This window comes from Heterodontus francisci, chromosome 27, assembly GCF_036365525.1.
Source record: "Heterodontus francisci isolate sHetFra1 chromosome 27, sHetFra1.hap1, whole genome shotgun sequence".
Lineage (NCBI taxonomy): Eukaryota > Metazoa > Chordata > Chondrichthyes > Heterodontiformes > Heterodontidae > Heterodontus > Heterodontus francisci.
In genome coordinates this window covers 48,131,842-48,153,185 of record NC_090397.1, presented here as the reverse complement: position 1 = coordinate 48,153,185, position 21,344 = coordinate 48,131,842, and the positions used below count along the sequence as shown (strand labels likewise).

At 47.2% G+C, this 21,344-nt stretch overlaps 1 protein-coding gene across 1 annotated transcript; it reads right to left on the bottom strand.

The window, feature by feature from the left end:
* Positions 1-753: 753 nt before the first annotated feature.
* On the bottom strand, positions 754-21,120 carry LOC137384941 (uncharacterized). The gene is made up of 5 exons (XM_068059651.1): positions 21,057-21,120; positions 19,741-19,874; positions 4,993-5,064; positions 4,580-4,693; positions 754-3,471 (listed from the first exon to the last, which is right to left on the bottom strand). Exons 1-5 carry the CDS (start codon positions 21,118-21,120, stop codon positions 2,467-2,469), a joined length of 1,389 nt encoding a protein of 462 aa, XP_067915752.1. The 3' UTR covers positions 754-2,466.
* Positions 21,121-21,344: the final 224 nt, after the last annotated feature.

Sequence of the window (21,344 nt, the reverse complement as noted above, 5' to 3'; positions counted from 1 at the left end):
CTCCTACCTTGTCACACTCATGCAAGGAGAAATTATGAACTATGAAATAAACCAATGAACTGAACTCAAAACGGACACTTTTTGCTGCAAAACAAGATGGCGTAAGAAGTCAGGTGACCTCTCCTGCACTGTGAATATACACGGTAACTGCTGGAACCCTGAACCAATCGTCATGTGTAGCCAAGTGTTGAAGAAAGCATTAGAAATGTAAATGGGTCATTCAATATTAATGGCCAACTCTATTCAACAAGTTGGGCTAACAATGGCTTTGCAGACATGGAGACTACAGACTCAAACTCAGGATAATGGGTGTGAAAAACACCACTTTATCAAGATGGCATAGAGATGAGCAGCATCCAAACCCATTGCCTAACAATGGCCACACCATCAAACACCATTTATGAAAACACAATGGGAGAGAAATTTGGATCACCTGACAGAAACCAAGTCTCTGATAAGAAGTTTAAATAGGAGACATTTTATGTGCAGAAAAGCAGAAAGCCAGAAGGGAGACCCATCCCAGCAAGAAGGAGGACTCTGCCAGAGAACCATCTTTAAACTACCTGCAGGCAGAGATGAAAGGTGACCTTGAAACTTCCAGCAATTGTAACAGCATTTTTGCCTTTGAACTGTGACTAAGATTTAACCAAAGAAGTCTGTAGCAAAGCATCCGTCCACCTGAAACTTTCCAAAGTTTGACATCAGTGAACCAGGAAAAAGGAAAAACAGAAATCTTTCTCCCAGGGAAACAAACAAGGTTTCACAACGAACTCTTTGTTAACACCATCAGATCTAAATGCATGCTATCTTTTAATCGCCACCTTTTCTTGTGTGTGTGCATGTGTGAGTGGGTGAAGTTGTGAATATTTTCAGGTATTGTTCAATAAACATTGATCCTTCTTTAAACCTACAAGAAAACTTGTCATTTATCTGTTTATTGACCATTAAAACGCTCAAGGGTTAAAACACAATTCTAATAAAAACCACACTGTCAGTTGAGAGGTGAAAAGAGGAAATCATCCCCATCATTTCCCAGCTGTCCGTAACAACCTCTTAACTACTTTCCAACCAGTGTCAGAAGGTGACCTCCAATTCCGTGCACTTTCATTTTTGCTAATGATCTCGTGCGGAACCTTCTCAAAGGTCCTCCGGAAGCCAATATAGACAACATCCAAAGACATTCCTTATTATCTAGCTTATTATTGACCTACCCAAAAAATTCAACTAAGTTCGTTAGACGAGGCTTACCCTTCACAAATTCACGCTGGCTCCCTATAAGCTCTTATTTGTTCAAATTCTCAGTCACTCTGTCCCTCTTGACAGATTCTAGTAGCTTTCCCTCAACTGGCTTTAAAACCGATAGGCTTGTAGTTAAATAAAAGCAAAATACTGTGGATGCTGGAAATCTGAATAAAAACAAAAAGCGTTGGAAATATTCAGCAGGTCTGGCAGCATCTGTGGAGAGAGAAGCAGAGTTAACGTTTCAGGTCAGTGACTTTTCATTCTGTCTTTAGTGAACCCACATCCCTTAGCCACTCTCTTACTCTTAATGTATTTATGGAAACTTTTACTGTTAGTCTTTATATTCCTTGCAAGTTTTGATTGTCTTCCCTTTTAATATTTTCTTTGTGCTCTTTGTTGCTTTCTGCATCTCTCCCAGTCTGCTGGCTGACTGCTTCTCTTGGCATTTCAGTCACTTCGCTTTATACTGTGTCTTACCTCACAGGGTGGCCATGGTTGCTTGAATACAAGTGGATTCATTGCTCTTTAGGGATATGCATTCATCTTGTAATGCACTAAATAGTTCTTTGAATACTTCCCACTGTTCGCCTGTTGACAGCTCAGCCCAGTTTAACATGTTCAGCTTACATCTCAAGCAACAGACTAATTTTTTTTTGAATTGCACATCTGATTCATTTAAGTGTGCGGTCCTTTTAGTTTTTTTGAGTGGCCGCGCATGTGCGGTAAATTAAAGAGCAAACATGTACGAGGCCTGCATGGGAACTTTATGGTTGCTGCACAGCTGCACGGCTTAGAAGGAACATTGGTCTCAAGCCATTGAATAAACTATTCCTTCCCATATAACTCTATCTCTGTGCAGCAGTGTGCCATCCTACCAACTGGGTTAATAAAAGCAAAATACTGCAGATGCTTGAAATCTGAAATAAAAACAGTAAGTGCTGGAATTACTCAGCAGGTCTGGGTTGCTGTTTCTGCACGTTTAAGAGAGATGTACATGTCAGTCAAGTTGGTGACACATTTACTTCACCTATTCTATGTCTTTGAACATCCTATCAATCAATCTAGTGCAATCTTCACGACCCAACGGTTTGAGACCCTGATATAATGCCTCGATGGTCATAGGGTGGTTCTCCAACACTAGTAAAGTGGGAGACCTGTGAGTGTGTTCAGCCACAGCTGACAAGGCTTCAATGTTATGACTGGTACAGTCTACCAACTGCTCCATCAACCCTTTCCAATGCAGACCGAAGGATGTGATGGGTCCAAATGGCTGCAGAGATCCTTCAAAGTCCTGTACATTAACCATCGCACACTGGCATTCCATTGCAGACTCTTGAGAAGCGTGGAATCATAACCTGCCATTAATATATCCCAAGGGTTCTCCTCAATGGCCAGATACTTGGAGCAAAGTGTTAGCCCATCCCGTTCTGTTTGCAGGATTTGGTCTAGCGTATAGGCTGTTAGGTCTGAATTGGAACCATCCATCTTGTTTGATAAATGCCTGGGGCTGGAGTAGAATCTGTCCCACTCACAGCCAGCACTGGTCTCTCGAAGCAGCTTCTCTACGTGGTTGGAGATTCCTTTGAGCAGCTCAAAGCACTTTGACTGAGTGTCCAAAGCTGGGTTGTTGAGGTTGGGAGGCCTGTACCCTCGGACAGTAACACTGAGAGACAGACCATCACTAGATACTTGCACTAAGGCCTCTGCCATGTCAGTGCATTTAATTCCACCTTTCCAAATGACAAACCGCTCGTGTTGCTGCCTTTCAGCTGCTCCACTATCACTCACAGTCCACGTCTCTCTTGTAAAATGCCTCATTAAGTGTAACCGAAGTCTCAGGAAGAAGGCCTGAGAGAAAAGGCCGAGATGATCGTGCCACCTGTATACCATCCCTTGGTACAAGTTGAAGCAGTCCTCCCTCACCCATGCATCACTGGATTTCTCCTTCCTAAGCCAAGCTGGGACAATAAAGTGACCAGAGCCAGTGTTAAAAACCAGCTCCAGCTTCACAAGGAGCTCTACAATCAAATGAGGGCACTTGTCCTGCCTCAGGTGCAGTTCCAACTCCACTTCTTCCCTGCTCCATTTTTCTTTATTGCTGCACATGGACGAGAAAGTGTAACTTCCAAACTTTCCAAAAATATCTTGACAAAGCCATGGCAAATCCAGGATAACCAGTCCTTTATCCCACAGGGAGGATCCAGCTCCAACATATGGGAAATACAACAACTGTTGGACAGAGGAAAGGGTCCAAGTTACACTTTAAACTGAGCCCGCTCGTATCAGCTCTTCATTCACAACCCATCTCCCCTGACCCCCTCCCTCCTTCCTCAATACTCAGAATGGCCGCTCCACCCAATTACACTGACCGGACCCAAACACCAAACACCCGCCTCCATTACACTGGCTACACCCCCATAACACTGACCACCTCTTGCCGACAGACCCCCTCCCCAATAACCTGACCCAGACCTCCACACCTCAATAGATTGACCTGTTCCCAGACCCTCTATAAACTGACCTGAATCCAGACCCTCCACAATAGACAGACCTGATCCCCGACCCTCCTCGATAAACTGACCTGATCCCAGACCCTCAATAAACTGACCTGAATCCAGACCCTCCACAATAGACTGACCTGATCCCAGACCCTCCACAATAGACTGCCCTGATCCCAGACCCTCCTCGATAGACTGACCTGATCCCAGACCCTCCACAATAGACTGACCTGATCCCAGACCCTCCACAATAGACTGCCCTGATCCCAGACCCTCCAGGATAGACTGACCTGATCCCAGACCCTCAATAAACTGACCTGAATCCAGACCCTCCACAATAGACTGACCTGATCCCAGACCCTCCTCGACAGACTGACCGGATCCCAGACCCTCCTCGACAGACTGACCGGATCCCAGACCCTCCTCGACAGACTGACCTGATCCCAGACCCTCCTCGACAGACTGACCGGATCCCAGACCCTCCACAATAGACTGACCTGATCCCAGACCCTCCACAGTAGACTGACCTGATCCCAGACCCTCCACAATAGACTGACCTGATCCCAGACCCTCCTCAACAGACTGACCGGATCCCAGACCATCCTCAATAGACTGACCTGAGCCCAGACCCTTCTCAATAGACTGACCTGATCCCAGACCCTCCTCGACAGACTGACCTGATCCCAGACCCTCCACAATAGACTGCCCTGATCCCAGACCCTCCTCGGTAGACTGACCTGATCCCGGGCCCTCCACATCACTCAATTCCCACTCTCGTCGGTAGTTTTGTGACCACACTCAGGACACGTTTGGGTGAGTGCTGTAATGAGACTCCATACCTCACAGATACTGTGCAGATACTCAATGGATATCTTCAACACTTCATCCTCAATGTCTTCACAAAGGTTTTCACGTATCGCTGCAGAGAGCTCAGTGCAGGGCAGGAAGCGGATCTGAAAGGGGAATAAAACATAGTGATAAAAAAAAGGAGCCACTGCTCTACTTAGCAGCACACAAAAGAAGAGCATTCCATCACACAGCTTCCTTCTTGGCAAACGGCATGTTACCTACCCGAGACCCAGTCCCGCACAGGAGAGAAAGCCCGTCATCCTGTGTCGGGATCTGGATTTGACCCCAGGTCCCAGAGGACGAAAGGTCAGTCTCTGACCCCCTGTCCCAACATCTCCCAGTATTGAACAGAATGGGTTGGTGTTTGTTTGGCAATGAAATAACAGAAGTATTTGCTTCGTACCTCTTTACTCCTGATGAAATTCACTTCTGCCAGAATTCTGCTGCAAATTGTTGGGATGTAGCTGACTGTGTCCTAAGGCAGGAGATTCAGACCTGTTACCATCGGTTAGACAGAGAAGCAACCAAAATCACTAAAACAGATTATCTGGTCATTAGCACAATGTTGTTTTTGGAACCTTGCTGTGCACAAATTGGCTGCCATGTTTCCATTACAGCAATGACTATACTTCATAACAGTAATTAATTGGCCACAATGCACTTTGGGACATCCTGAGGTCATAAAAGGTGCTATAAAAATGTGAGGCTTTAACATTGCAGTAATTTGCTTTTAAAGAACATTTAACATTGAAAAATGTCCCAAGGAGCTTCACAGAGGCATGAGGGAAAATAACATTGTCTGGTAGCAGACACTTCAGCTTGGTGTCCAGTCTCCTGAAACGTATTACCAGCACTTTCTGTTTTTATTTCAGATTACCAGCATCAGCAGTATTTTGCTTTTATTACAGTACTTCTGCTACTACCAGGTTTGTGTCCTGATTTTCTGCTATTTCTGCCGTGATTTCTGTGTCACATTTCAATGGGCTGAAATGACCCAATTATTTTGCTGTCAGTCACTGGGACTCTGGTCCTGCAAACTTATTCAACCAGCTCGGTTTTGTGTCTCTTTTTCAATAAACACAGCACTTAACTGTTACAACCAAGTTAGATGGGAGAAGGAACTTATAAAAGTACAAAAATAAAGGCTGGAAATCTGAAATACTCAGCAGGTCTGGCAGCATCTGTGGAGAGAGAAGCAGAGTTAACGTTTCAGGTCAGTGACCCTTCATCAGAACTGGCAGATATTAGAAATGTAAAAGGTTTTAAGCAAATAAAGTGAGGGGTGGGGCAAGAGATAATAAAAGAGAAGTGTTGATAGGACAGAGGGTCACAGAGAATAACTGACCAGAAGGTCACGGAACAAAGGCAAACAGTACGTTAATGGTGTGGTGAAAGACAAAGTGTTAGTAGAGAGAGGGTGTGAATAGACTGTAAAGCACAAAGCATTCCAAACACAAACATTAAAAAAACAGAAACAGTGGGTACGCACAGTATAAACAAACCAAACAAACTAAAAAAACTAAAATAAAATAACCAAACAAAAAAGAAAAAAAACCTAAACATAAAAAGGGGGGGCCCGTCATGCTCTGAAATTATTGAACTCAATGTTCAGTCCGGCAGGGTGTAGCCTGCCTAATCGGTAAATGAGATGCTGTTCCTCAAGCTTGCGTTGGTGTTTGCTGGAACACTGCAGCAATCCCAGGACCGAGATGTCAGCATGAGGGGGTGGTGGGGGATAGAGGACTGCTACCCAACCCAAACCCGACGGGACCCGACGACATGTGTCGGGTTCGGGTTGGGTCGGGTCCATTTTCCGGGGCCGGCTTTTGGGCTCGGGTCGGGTCGGGTCGGGCCGAGTCAGTTCGGGCCGGACACACATGGTAAGTGCTCTGCTGGTAAATATTAAAAATAAAAAAAACTTAGCTGAGTTGGGAGTCCAGGACGAAACTGAGTCTGTGCAGCGAGCGAGTGACGTCACAGCTTTTTGACGTCGCAGCTTCTTGCTGGTTCGGTGTCAGGAAGATAAGTAAACGGATAGTCGGGTCGGGCCAAGTAGTGGCAGGTTCAGGTTAGGTCGGGCCCGAAGCTAAATCGGAGGGACTTGGGCCGGGTCGGACTCGGGCCCGCTGTAGTTCGGGTCGGGTTCTTGAAATGGCCAGCAACCGGAAGCTCAGGGTCATGCTTATGGACTGAGGGGGGATCTCATAAAAACCTATAAAATTCGAACAGGACTTGACAGGGTAGATGCAGGAAGGATGTTCCCGATGGTGGGGGGGGTCCAGAACCAGGGGTCATAGTCTAAGGATATGGGGTAAACATTTCAGGACTGAGATGAGGAGAAATTTCTTCACCCAGAGAGTGGTGAGCCTGTGGAATTCACTACCACAGAAAGCAGTTGAGGCCAAAATATTGTATATTTTCAAGAAGGAGTTAGATATAGCTCTTGGGTGTAAAGGGATCAAAGGGAATGGGGCGAAAGCGGGAACAGGTTACTGAGTTGGATGATCAACCATGATCATAATGAATGGCAGAGCAGGCTCGAAGGGCCGAATGGCCTACTCCTGCTATTTTCTATGTTACTACGAGCGGAGATGTTCCATCTCCGACGCATCTACTCTGATGATGCTACCTTCCATGACAGCGCTTCTGATACGTCTTCCTTTTTCCTCAATCGAGGATTCCCCCACACTGTGGTTGACAGGGCCTTCAACCGTGTTCAGCCCATTTCCCGCACCTCTACCCTCATCCCTTCCCCTCCCTCCCAGATCTGCGATAGGGTTCCCCTTGTCCTCACTTTCCACCCCACCAGCGTCCAGATCCAAAGGATCATCCTCCGCCACATCCAGTGTGATGCCACTACCAAACGCATCTTCCCCTCCCTTCCCGTCAGCATTCCAATGGGATTGTTCCCTCCGCGACACCCTCATCCACTCCTCCATTACCCCCACCACCTCGTCCCCTTCCCACGGCACCTTCCTCTGCAATCGCAGTAGGTGTAATACCTGCCCATTTACTTCCTCTCTCCTCACTATCCAAGGCCCCAAACACTCCTTTCAGGCGAAGCAGTGATTTATTTGTACTTCTTTCAATTTAGTATACTGTATTTGCTGCTCACAATGTGGTCTCCTCTACATTGGGGTGACCAAACGCAGATTGGGTGACCGCTTTGCGGAACACCTCCGCTCAGTCTATAAGCATGACCCCGAGCTTCCGGTAGCTTGCCATTTCAACACCCCACCCCCTGCTCTCATGCTCACATCTCTGTCCTGGGATTGCTGCAGTGTTCCAGCGAACATCAACCTAAGCTTGAGGAACAGCATCTCATTTACCGATTAGGCACGCTACAGCCTGCCAGACTGAATATTGAGTTCAATCATTTCAGAGCATGACAGGCTTTGTTTAGTTTATGTTTAGTTATTTTTTCTTTTTTATTTGGTTATTTTATTTTAGTTTGTTTCTACTGTGCCTACCCACTGTTTCTGTTTTTTTTTTAATGTTTGTGTTTGGAATGCTTTGTGCTTTACAGTCTATTCACACCCTCTCTGTACTAATGCTTTGTCTTTCAGCATGCCATTAACATACCGTTTGCCTTTAGAGTCATAGAGTCATACAGTCGTACAGCATAGAAACAGGCCCTTCGGCCCACCGTGTCCATGCCGACCATAATGCCTATCTATACTAATCCCACTTGCCTGCATTAATTCCATATCCCTCCATGCCTTGCTCATTCATGTACCTGTCCAGATGCCTCTTAAATGTTGCTACTGTTCTTGCCTCCACCACCTCCTCAGGCAGCTCATTCCAGATACCCACTATTCTTTGTGTGACAAATTTACCCATTTGATCCCCTTTAAACCTCCTCCCTCTCACCTTAAATCTATGCCCTCTAGTTTTAGTCACCCCTACCATGGGAAACAGAGTCTGGCTATCTACCCTATCTATGCCTCTCATAATTTATATACCTCTATCATGTCTCCTCTCAGCCTCCTTCACTCCAGGGAAAACAGACCCAGTCTATCCAATTTCTCTTTATAACTCAAGCCCTCCAAACCAGGCAACATCCTTGTGAATCTTTTCTGCACCCTCTCTAGCTTAATCACATCTTTCCTGTAGTGCGGCGACCAGAACTGCACACAGTACTCCAAATGCGGCCTAACCAACGTTATGTACAACTGTAACATGACGTCCCAACTCTTGTACTCAATGCCTCGACCGGTGAAGGCAAGCATGCCATACGCCTTCTTTACCACCCTGTCTACCTGTGTTGCCATTTTCAGGGAACTATGTACTTGTACCCCAAGGTCTCTCTGCTCAACAATACTCACCAGGCTCTGCCATTCACTGTATATGTCCTGCCCTGGTTTAACTTCCCAAAATGCATCACTTCGCACTTGTCTGCATTAAATTCCATTTGCCAATCCCTTGCCCACTTTCCCAGTTGATCTATATCCTGTTGTACCCCTAGACAACCTTCTTCACTGTCCACTATACCACCAATTTTGGTGTCATCTGCAAACTTACTAATCATGCCCCCTACATTCACATCCAAGTCATTAATATACATGACAAACAACAGAGGGCCCAGCACCGATCCCTGTGGCACACCACTGGTCACCGGCCTCCAATCTGAAAAACAACCCTCCACTACCACCCTCTGCCTCCTATCACCAAGCCAATTTTGTATCCAATTGGCTAGCTCACCCTGGATCCCATGTGTTCGAACCTTCTGGACCAGCCTACCATGCAGGACCTTGTCAAGGCCTTGCTAAAGTCTATGTAAACAACGTCCACCGCCCTGCCCTCGTCAATCCTCTTGGTCACCTCCTCGAAAAACTCAATCAAATTCGTGAGACATGATTTCCCACGCACAAAGCCATGCTGACTATCCCTAATCAGACCATGCCTTTCCAAATGCATATAAATCCTGTCTCTCATAATCCCTTCCAATAACTTTCCCACCATTAATGTAAGACTCACCGGCCTGCAGTTCCCTGGCTTATCCCTGCTGCCCTTCTTAAATAGAGGCACAAAATTAGCTATCCTCCAGTCTTCCGGTACCTCACCCGTGGCTAACGATGATCCAAAAATCTCTGCCAGGGCCCCAGCAATCTCCTCCCTTGCTTCCCATAGCTTCCTAGGATACACCTGGTTAGGCCCTGGGGATATATCCACCTTAATGCGCTTCAAAACCTCCAACACCTCCTCCTTTATGTTGATATACTCCAGGATATCGCTGTTCCCTCTCTTGAACTCACTAACTTCCATGACCTTCTCCACAGTAAGTACAGACGAGAAGTATTCATTTAGACCTCGTCCAGTTCCCGTGGCTCCACACATAGATTGCCGCACTAATCCTTAAGGGGATCTACTCTCTCCCTAGCTACCCTTTTACTCTTAATATACTTATAGAATCTTTTAGGATTCTCCTTTATCTTATCTGCCAGGGAAATATCATGGCCCCTTTTCGCCCTCTTAATTTCCTTCTTAAGTATTCTCCTACATCCCCTATACTCCACGAGGGACTCGCTTGATCCCAGCTGCCTATACCTGACATATGCCTCCTTCTTTGTCCTGACCAGACCCTCAATATCCCTCGTCAACCAAGGTTCCCTAAACTTGCCAGCTTTGCTCTTGCATCTAACAGGAACATGCCAACCCTGAATTCTTCCTATCTCACTTTTAAAAGCCTTTCACTTGCCAGACGTCCCTTTACCTGTAAACAGCCTCTCCCATTCAACTTTTGAGAGTTCCTGTCTGATGCCATCGAAATTAGCCTTCCCCCAATTTAGGACTTCAACTTGAGGACCAGTCCTATCCTTTTCCATAACTATCTTGAAGCTAATAGAGTTATGGTCACTGGTCCCAAAGTGCTCCCCCACTGACACATAACCACCTGCCCAGCCTCATTTCCGAAGAGGAGGTCGAGTGTTGCCCCTTCTCTAGTAGGGCCATCCACATACTGCTTCAGAAAACTATCCTGGACACACTTAAATTCTTCCCCATCTGATCCCTTAGCACTAAGGCAGTCCCAGTCAATATTAGGGAAGTTAAAATCACCTACTATTACAACCCTATAATTCCTACACCTATCTGTGATTTCCTTACATATATGCTCCTCCAATTCCCTCTGACTATTGGGGGGCCTATAGTATAATCCCATCAAAGTGATCACCCCTTTCTTATTTCTAAGTTCTACCCATATGGCCTCACTGGACATTCCCCCCAGAATATCCTCTTTAAGTACTGAAGTGATGTCTTCCCTAATCAATAGTGCAACTCCCCCTCCTCTCTTACCTCCACCTCTGTCACGCTGGAAGCATCGGTACCCCGGAACATTGAGCTGCCATTCCTGCCCATCCCTCAACCACGTTTCCGTAATAGCTATAATATCACAATCCCATGTACCAATCCATGCTCTGACTTCATCTGCCTTACCTGTAAGGCTTCTTGCATTAAAGTAAATGCAGTTTAGTCTACCAGACCTTCCACGCTCCCTGTCCTGCCCCTGCCCGGCCTGCCTCCTGGACTTGCTTGCTTTATCCTCTACATTTGCCTCAACTATCTCAGCGGAGAGACTACTACTTTGGGTCCCACCCCCCTGCAAGACTAGTTTAAACCCTCCCGAGTAATACTAGCAAACCTGCCCGCAAGGATATTTGTCCCCTTCCAGTTCAATGCAACCCGTCCTTCTTGTACAGGTCACCTCTGCACCAGAAGAGATCCCAATGGTCCAAGTAGCTGAAGCCCTCCCGCCTACACCAGCTCTTCAGCCATGCATTCATTTGCCTTATCCTCCTATTCCTACCCTCACTAGCACGTGACACAGGGAGTAATCCTGAGATTACAACCCGAGAGGTCCTGCTTTTTAACCTTCTGCCTAACTCCCTATATTCACTTTGCAGGACCTCATCTCTCTTCCTGCCTATGTCGTTAATACCAATATGGACCATGACCTCTGGCTGCTCACCCTCCCCTTTCAGAATGTCCTGCAGCCGTTCTGAGACATCCTTGACCCTAGCACCAAGGAGGTATACCATCCTGGAGTCTCGTTTGCGCCCAAAAAAACGCCTATCTGCACCCCTTACGATAGAATCCCCTATCACTATAGCTCTGTTCCATGACCTTCTGGTCAGTTATTCTCTGTGACCCTCTGTCCTATCAACACCTTCTCTTTTGTTATCTCTTGTCCCACCCCCCGCTTTACTTGCTTAAAACCTTTTACATTTCTAATATCTGCCAGTTCTGATGAAGGGTCACTGACCTGAAACGTTAACTCTGCTTCTCTCTCCACAGATGCTGCCAGACCTGCTGAGTATTTCCAGCATTTCTTGTTTTTATATTATAAAAGTACAAGGTATTTTTGGAACTTACCCAAGTTCTTAAATATTTAACCAGATGTAAAATAGTCTGTTCTGCCTGAAGCAACAGCGATGAATTAAATTGATAAATGGTCTATCTTGGGTACAGAAGAATTCAGGAAGTTTTGCTTTTAGAATTAAATCTGCTGATTGCCAGCTTATCCTATTACAGTATGTGAAAAGTGTGGGGCATATCAGTCAGGATTTGATCACATGAAAAATTAATTGGGAGACTTAGGGAACTAATGTGAGAACTGGGGACTAGAGACACGGGCTTCAAAAGTGACCATGAAGCTGTAAGATTGTCATAAAAACCCACCTAGTTCACTAATGTCCTTTAGGGAAGGAAACCTACCCAGTCTGGCCTATATGTGACTCCAGTCCTACTCCAATGGAGTTCATTTGCAACTATTCTCTGAAGTGGCCCAGTAAGACACTCAGTGGTTCAAGAAGGGCAACTCGGAGATGGCAATAAATGCTGGTCTTCCAGCGACACCCACATGCCAAGAATCAATGTAAACTGTGGTTTATGTCGTGGGACTGTACAAACCTGTCGCCAATGAGCTGCACATTCCTCCAGACTGTGTCTCAAAGATTCCACATCCCTCACAGATGCACCGTTCATGTAAAATGCAGCCTGATCAATGTCCAGGTGACTGCAAAAATCCTTCACTCGATTGTTTAAAATGTGTGAAGAGTGTCGCTACACACTGAGTACTGATGGGTGTGAAGAGTGTCGCTACACACTGAGTACTGACGGGTGTGAAAAGTGTCGCAACACACTGAGTATTGACGGGTGTGAAGAGTGTCACCACACACTGAGTATTGACAGGTGTGAAGAGTGTCACCACACACTGAGTATTGACGGGTGTGAACAGTGTCGCTACACACTGAGTATTGACGGGTGTGAACAGTGTCACCACACACTGAGTATTGACGGGTGTGAAGAGTGTCACCACACACTGAGTATTGACGGGTGTGAACAGTGTCGCTACACATACCGAGTATTGACGGGTGTGAACAGTGTCGCTACACACTGAGTATTGACGGGTGTGAAGAGTGTCACCACACATTGAGCATTGGCGGGTGTGAACACTGTCGCTGCACACTGAGCATTGACGGGTGTGAAGAGTGTCGCTACACACTGAGTATTGACGGGTGTGAAGAGCGTCACTACACACTGAGTATTGACGGGTGTGAACAGTGTCACTACACACTGAGTATTGACGGTGTGAACAGTGTCACTACACACTGAGTATTGACGGGTGTGAACAGTGTCGCTACACACTGAGTATTGACGGGTGTGAACAGTGTCACTACACACTGAGTATTGACGGTGTGAACAGTGTCACTACACACTGAGTATTGACGGGTGTGAACAGTGTCGCTACATGAGTATTGACGGGTGTGAAGAGTGTCACTACACACTGAGTATTGACGGGTGTGAACAGTGTCGCTGCACACTGAGCATTGACGGGTGTGAAGAGTGTCGCTACACACCGAGTATTGACGGGTGTGAAAAGTGTCGCTACACACGGAGTATTGACGGGTGTGAAGAGTGTCGCTACACACTGAGTATTGACGGGTGTGAACAGTGTCGCTACACACCGAGCATTGACAGGTGTGAAGAGTGTCGCTACACACTGAGTATTGACGGGTGTGAACAGTGTCGCTGCACACTGAGCATTGACGGGTGTGAAGAGTGTCGCTACACACTGAGCATTGACGGGTGTGAAGAGTGTCGCTACACACTGAGCATTGACGGGTGTGAACAGTGTTGCTACACACTGAGTATTGACGGGTGTGAACAGTGTCGCTACACACCGAGTATTGACGGGTGTGAACAGTGTCGCTACACACTGAGTATTGACGGGTGTGAACAGTGTCACTACACACTGAGTATTGACGGTGTGAACAGTGTCACTACACACTGAGTATTGACGGGTGTGAACAGTGTTGCTACACACTGAGTATTGACGGGTGTGAACAGTGTCGCTACACACCGAGTATTGACGGGTGTGAACAGTGTCGCTACACACTGAGCATTGACGGGTGTGAAGAGTGTCGCTACACACTGAGTATTGACGGGTGTGAACAGTGTCGCTACACACCGAGCATTGACGGGTGTGAAGAGTGTCGCTACACACTGAGTATTGACGGGTGTGAACAGTGTCGCTGCACACTGAGCATTGACGGGTGTGAAGAGTGTCGCTACACACTGAGCATTGACGGGTGTGAAGAGTGTCGCTACACACTGAGCATTGACGGGTGTGAACAGTGTTGCTACACACTGAGTATTGACGGTGTGAACAGTGTCGCTACATGAGTATTGACGGGTGTGAACAGTGTCACTACACACTGAGTATTGACGGGTGTGAACAGTGTCGCTGCACACTGAGCATTGACGGGTGTGAAGAGTGTCGCTACACACTGAGCATTGACGGGTGTGAAGAGTGTCGCTACACACTGAGTATTGACGGGTGTGAACAGTGTCGCTACACACTGAGCATTGACGGGTGTGAACAGTGTTGCTACACACTGAGTATTGACGGGTGTGAACAGTGTCGCTACACACCGAGTATTGACGGGTGTGAACAGTGTCGCTACACACTGAGTATTGACGGGTGTGAACAGTGTCGCTACACACTGAGTATTGACGGGTGTGAACAGTGTCGCTACACACCGAGTATTGACGGGTGTGAGCAGTGTCGCTACACACTGAGCATTGACGGGTGTGAACAGTGTCGCTACACACCGAGCATTGACAGGTGTGAAGAGTGTCGCTACACACTGAGTATTGACGGGTGTGAAGAGTGTCGCTACACACTGAGCATTGACGGGTGTGAACAGTGTTGCTACACACTGAGTATTGACGGGTGTGAACAGTGTCGCTACACACCGAGTATTGACGGGTGTGAACAGTGTCGCTACACACTGAGCATTGACGGGTGTGAACAGTGTCGCTGCACACTGAGCATTGACGGGTGTGAAGAGTGTCGCTACACACTGAGCATTGACGGGTGTGAAGAGTGTCGCTACACACTGAGCATTGACGGGTGTGAACAGTGTTGCTACACACTGAGTATTGACGGGTGTGAACAGTGTCGCTACACACCGAGTATTGACGGGTGTGAACAGTGTCGCTACACACTGAGTATTGACGGGTGTGAACAGTGTCACTACACACTGAGTATTGACGGTGTGAACAGTGTCACTACACACTGAGTATTGACGGGTGTGAACAGTGTTGCTACACACTGAGTATTGACGGGTGTGAACAGTGTCGCTACACACCGAGTATTGACGGGTGTGAACAGTGTCGCTACACACTGAGCATTGACGGGTGTGAAGAGTGTCGCTACACACTGAGTATTGACGGGTGTGAACAGTGTCGCTACACACCGAGCATTGACGGGTGTGAAGAGTGTCGCTACACACTGAGTATTGACGGGTGTGAACAGTGTCGCTGCACACTGAGCATTGACGGGTGTGAAGAGTGTCGCTACACACTGAGCATTGACGGGTGTGAAGAGTGTCGCTACACACTGAGCATTGACGGGTGTGAACAGTGTTGCTACACACTGAGTATTGACGGTGTGAACAGTGTCGCTACATGAGTATTGACGGGTGTGAACAGTGTCACTACACACTGAGTATTGACGGGTGTGAACAGTGTCGCTGCACACTGAGCATTGACGGGTGTGAAGAGTGTCGCTACACACTGAGCATTGACGGGTGTGAAGAGTGTCGCTACACACTGAGTATTGACGGGTGTGAACAGTGTCGCTACACACTGAGCATTGACGGGTGTGAACAGTGTTGCTACACACTGAGTATTGACGGGTGTGAACAGTGTCGCTACACACCGAGTATTGACGGGTGTGAACAGTGTCGCTACACACTGAGTATTGACGGGTGTGAACAGTGTCGCTACACACTGAGTATTGACGGGTGTGAACAGTGTCGCTACACACTGAGTATTGACGGGTGTGAGCAGTGTCGCTACACACTGAGCATTGACGGGTGTGAACAGTGTTGCTACACACCGAGCATTGACGGGTGTGAAGAGTGTCGCTGCACACTGAGTATTGACGGGTGTGAACAGTGTCGCTACACACTGAGCATTGACGGGTGTGAAGAGTGTCGCTACACACTGAGCATTGACGGGTGTGAACAGTGTTGCTACACACTGAGTATTGACGGGTGTGAACAGTGTCGCTACACACCGAGTATTGACGGGTGTGAACAGTGTCGCTGCACACTGAGCATTGACGGGTGTGAAGAGTGTCGCTACACACTGAGTATTGACGGGTGTGAACAGTGTCGCTACATGAGTATTGACGGGTGTGAAGAGTGTCGCTACACACTGAGTATTGACGGGTGTGAAGAGTGTCGCTGCACACTGAGCATTGACGGGTGTGAAGAGTGTCGCTACACACTGAGTATTGACGGGTGTGAACAGTGTCGCTACACACTGAGTATTGACGGGTGTGAACAGTGTCGCTACACACTGAGTATTGACGGTGTGAACAGTGTCGCTACATGAGTATTGACGGGTGTGAACAGCGTCACGACTCACAGTGACGGGTGTGAACAGTGTCGCTACACACGGAGTATTGACGGGTGTGAACAGTGTCGCTACACACTGAGTATTGATGGTGTGAACAGTGTCGCTACATGAGTATTGGCGGATGTGAACAGTGTCGCTACACTGAGTATTGGCGGGTGTGAACAGTGTCGCTACACTGAGTATTGACGGGTGTAAACAGTGTCACTGCACACTGAGTATTGACGGGTGTGAACAGCGTCACTGCACACTGAGTATTGACGGGTGTGAACAGCGTCACTACTCACAGTGACGGGTGTGAACAGTGTCGCTACACACTGAGTATTGACGGGTGTGAACAGCGTCACTACTCACAGTGACGGGTGTGAACAGTGTCATGACACACCATCCCTCTATGGAAGAGCCTGTCCATCCAACATGGCAGGGCTGAAGAAGGAGGAAGATAGGATGGGAGAGCTGAGTTGAGGTTCATCAGCCACGATCTTTTTGAATAGTGGAGCAGGCTCAAGGGGCCAAATAGTCTCCCCCTGCTCCTATTTCTTATGAATGGGCCTAGCTCAGGGTTTGGTCCTTCCTTCACTCCCAGCCCATTCTGTGATGTCATTGATCACTTACACCAGAGATTGCACTGACCAGCAGTTTAACATCAGCACCATGCTGGGTCTGCTTGGCAATGTGTTGGAAGAGGTATCCCTTGACCTGTCTCCAGGTATACTTAAATGGGGAGATAGAACAGTCCAGGGAACTGCAGACCAGTTAGCTTGACATCAGTGGTGGGAAAGATAATGGAATCTTCACTCAAATATAAAGAGAAAAAAACTCCAGAAACTGGAAAAGAGGGTGGAGTGGGACTAGCCGAGTTGCTCTTGCAGAGAGTCGGCACAGACACAATGGGCCGAATGGCCTCCTTCTGTGCTGTAACCATTCTATGATTCTATGAAACTGGAAATATAATAGAGTTGTCAGCACTGATTTCAAATGGGAAGGTCACTCTTCCCGAATTATCGGAAGAAGCTACAGAAAAAGTAGATAAGGGTAATGCAACAAACATAATATATTTTGATTTTCAAACAGTCTTCGATGAGGACCGCATAGACGACTCATGATTAAATTCAGCATATGCAGTCAGAGACAAGTAGCAGAATGGACAGCAAGCTGGTTACAAAACAGAGAAGAGAGAATAGGGGGTTAAAGGTAGTTACTCAGACTGGCGGAAGATCACTGCTGAGACCATTGTTGTTCACTATTTATATAAATGATTTGGACTCAGGAAGTGGAAATACTATTCAAAACTTACAGATGGCACCAAATTGGGGTGTAGTTAATTGAGGAGGAACTCAACAAAATAAAGGAAGACATTAATAAACTTGCAGAATCGGTATGTAATTGGCAAATGAACTTCAAAATAGATAAGTGTGAGGTAGTACATTTGGTAGGAAGAATAAGGAGACCACATACTCCTTATAAAATTGGAAAGTGTCTAAGTGGGGTAGATGGAACAAAGGGATCCGGGGATATAGATATGCAAATCACTAAATATAGCAACACATGTTAATAAGGCCATAAAAAAAGCAAACAAAGCACTGGGATTAATTTATAGAAGGATAGAACTGAAAAGCAGGGTAGTTAGGTTAGACCTCACTAGGAGAACTGTGAACAGTTCTGGCCTCCATATTATAAAATGGATATAGAGATACTAGAGAGGGTACAAAAAAGATTTATTAGAACGATACCAGAACTGAGAGGTTATACCTATCAGGAAACATTGAACAGGCTAGAATTGTTTTGTCTAGAAAAAGACTGAGGGGTGACTGATAGAGGTCTTCAAGATTATAAAAGGTTTTGATAGGGTAAACACAGATGTTTCCACTTGGCAGGGGATGGGGGAGACCAGAACCAGGGGCCATAAATATAAGATAGGCACTAATAATTCGAATAGGGAATTCAGGAGAAACTTCTTTACACTGAGGCTGATTAGAATGTGGATCTCGCTACCACCAGGAGCAGTTGAGGAGAATAGCATGGATGCATTTAAGGGGAAGCTAGATAAACACAGTAGGGAGAAAGGAATAGAAGGATATGCTGATAGGGTTAGATGAGCTGGATGGGAGGAGGCTGGTGTGAAGCATAAACACCAACACAGACCAGTTGGGCTGAATGACCTGTCTCTGTGTTGTAGACTCTGTGCAATACTATGGATGGCAGAGGATAATCAGTTGAAGTCCAAGAGACTCAATGTCATCAACCTCACTCTGCCAAGGAGCAGCAACACCACTCCATGCCGAAGGAAGCTATCGAGTGAGTCTGAGCACTGCACGGCATAGACAAGGAGGAGGAGGATTCTCTCACATCCATCCTCAACTGATGAGGGCAGGAATCCTGATCTCTAGGTTCACCTTTGAGAAGGATGCGTTTGGAGCATGAGAGATTTCCTGGCGTCAGGGCCCCTGCTGCAGGAGTGGTCCAGCTTGGATTTTCCCAGCAGCTTCCAACTGCCAGGAGTTTCCAATGCCCAGGAGCTAGTGGTGAGTAGAACCCACACATACACAGTGTAAAATCTATCCTCGGAGTATGTAGCAGCTCCAGGGATCTCTGCAGCACAAACCCCCCATGCCAGGTCCCATTATGCCAGTCTCTGATTCCCTTTTGAATTCATAGACAGGGCTTGCTGTCCTAGCACCACCTCCTGGGGCAGGTTAGCTGATCAGCTTGATGAAATGGGGAGAGTTTCTAATAGGGGCTTCAACAATGAGGTCTATCCCCCCACAGATCAGTGGCCATAGTGACACAGAGCTTGGGACGTGGGCGCAGTCAGAACTAGCAATGCACCATTCTGACTCCCCCACTCCAAATGTAAGGGTCTGGCTCCCACTTGGGGTGAGGGAGAGGAAGAGAGGGAACAGGGAAGATTCCCCACAGGGATCCAGAACGAGGTCCTTCAACAAACAAAAGCTGTCACTCTGGAACCTCAAACAGCAGCAGATACCACTCTGCCAACCTCGATCTGTGACACTAATTATTCTATAATCACCTCCCATACCCTCGCTCCTGGGACTTTCCTTCCCTCCCTAATCCCTTCTTACTCCCCACTCCCTGCCCCTTCCCACTCACTCCCACCCATAACGGCCCCACACAGTGCAAACCCACCCGCTCCAGGCTGCTGTTGCTGAAGTGTAGCACGAACACCCTGTTAGTCCGGGTCGGGTTCTATCCAAATCCAACCTACCGCGTCACAGCAATTCACATCCACACTCCTCAGCGCAAGAACATCACGGACCCGAGACACCTGTCCCTGCTTAACTGCTTGGAGAAACTCGGCTTCCATCTCCTGCAGCTGGGATGCAGCCGGGCAACAGTGAACTGAGCAGAAAGAAAGGTCAGAGTCAGACATAGACCCTCACACATACTGATCCACAGCTAGAGAGACAGAGACAGACTGTGTGTGTGTGAATGGGTGGGATGGGGCAGGCGTGCGACGAAATGAAATACGGCTGTGGTAGGACAAGTGCTGAATTGAAGCTGCAAAAAATCAGTCCACAAAGTAGGCAGTGGGAGGTGCTGGATTGTAGGTAAACTGCTTGATCAACATTCTGGCAATCAGCAGCTCTCCAAACACCCAGAGGGTGCAGTCAGAGATTAGGAAAGCCCCACATTTGACCTCTTATCAATACAGAGAAAGCTGGTTGCAGCTAGTGTGGGATATTTGGCCTCAGCACCTCGGGCTCGGGAAGGAGAGGCAGCCCAGATTGTTCTTGCTGATTGTTAGTCAGTAATCCCTGCTGCAAAATACAGGCCTGTAGGTCTCAGGAGCTGTTCTCCACTATCAAATAGTCTGTAACACAGAACGTCTGTGAGCTTGCATGGGTGTCTTTCTGTGGAAGTTCACTTACACACACGCACAATTACACCCACTTATACACACACACACATGCTGTATTCTGTGATATTACACTCCCTTCAAGTGAGGAAACACAGAACCGACACCCGTTACTGCCCAGGATCAGTGATGAAGATTAGCCACAATAGAGATATGTCAGAGAAACTGAACTGCACCTGAGCTGAATCCCAGTATTTACTCTGTATCTAACCTGCACTGTATCTGCCCTGAGACTGTTTGATGGGACACTGTAAAGATGGAGTGAGGGTGGTTTGGAGTTTAGGGTAAGGGAAAATTTGAGATTTGATGGGGCCCCTAGCCACCAACTCCATCCCTCTCCCTGGCAATTGGCTGAGGCTCAACCAGACTGTTCGTCAACCTGGTATCTTGCTTGGCACTGAGCTGCTCTTCTGACCACATAACTGCTCCATCACCAAGACCATCTATGCCAACTCCATAACACTGCCTAGCCCTGACACTGTCTCGGTTCATCTGCTGCTGAAACCCTCATCCATTCCTTTGTTACCTCTAGACTTGACTATTCCAATGCTCCTCTGGCTGGCCTCCCATCTTCCATAAACTTGATCTCATCCATAAGTCTACTGCCCATATCCTAACTTGCACCAATTCCCATTGACGCATTACCCCTGTGCTCGTGGACCCACACAAGCTCCCAGTCTGCAATGTCTCGATTTCAAAATTCTCACCCTTGTTTTCAAATCCCTCCATGACCTCACCTCTCCCTATCTCTAACTTCTTCCAGCTTCAGAACCTTCTGAGAACTGTGCTCCTCCAATTCTGGCCTCTTGCGCATCCCCAACTTCTATCACTCCACAATTGGTGGCCGTGCCTTCAGCTGCCAAAGCCCTAAGCTCTGGATTTCCCTTCTTAAACCTCTCCGCCTCTCTACCCCTTCAAGACATTTGTTAAAATTTACCTCTTTCACCAAGCTT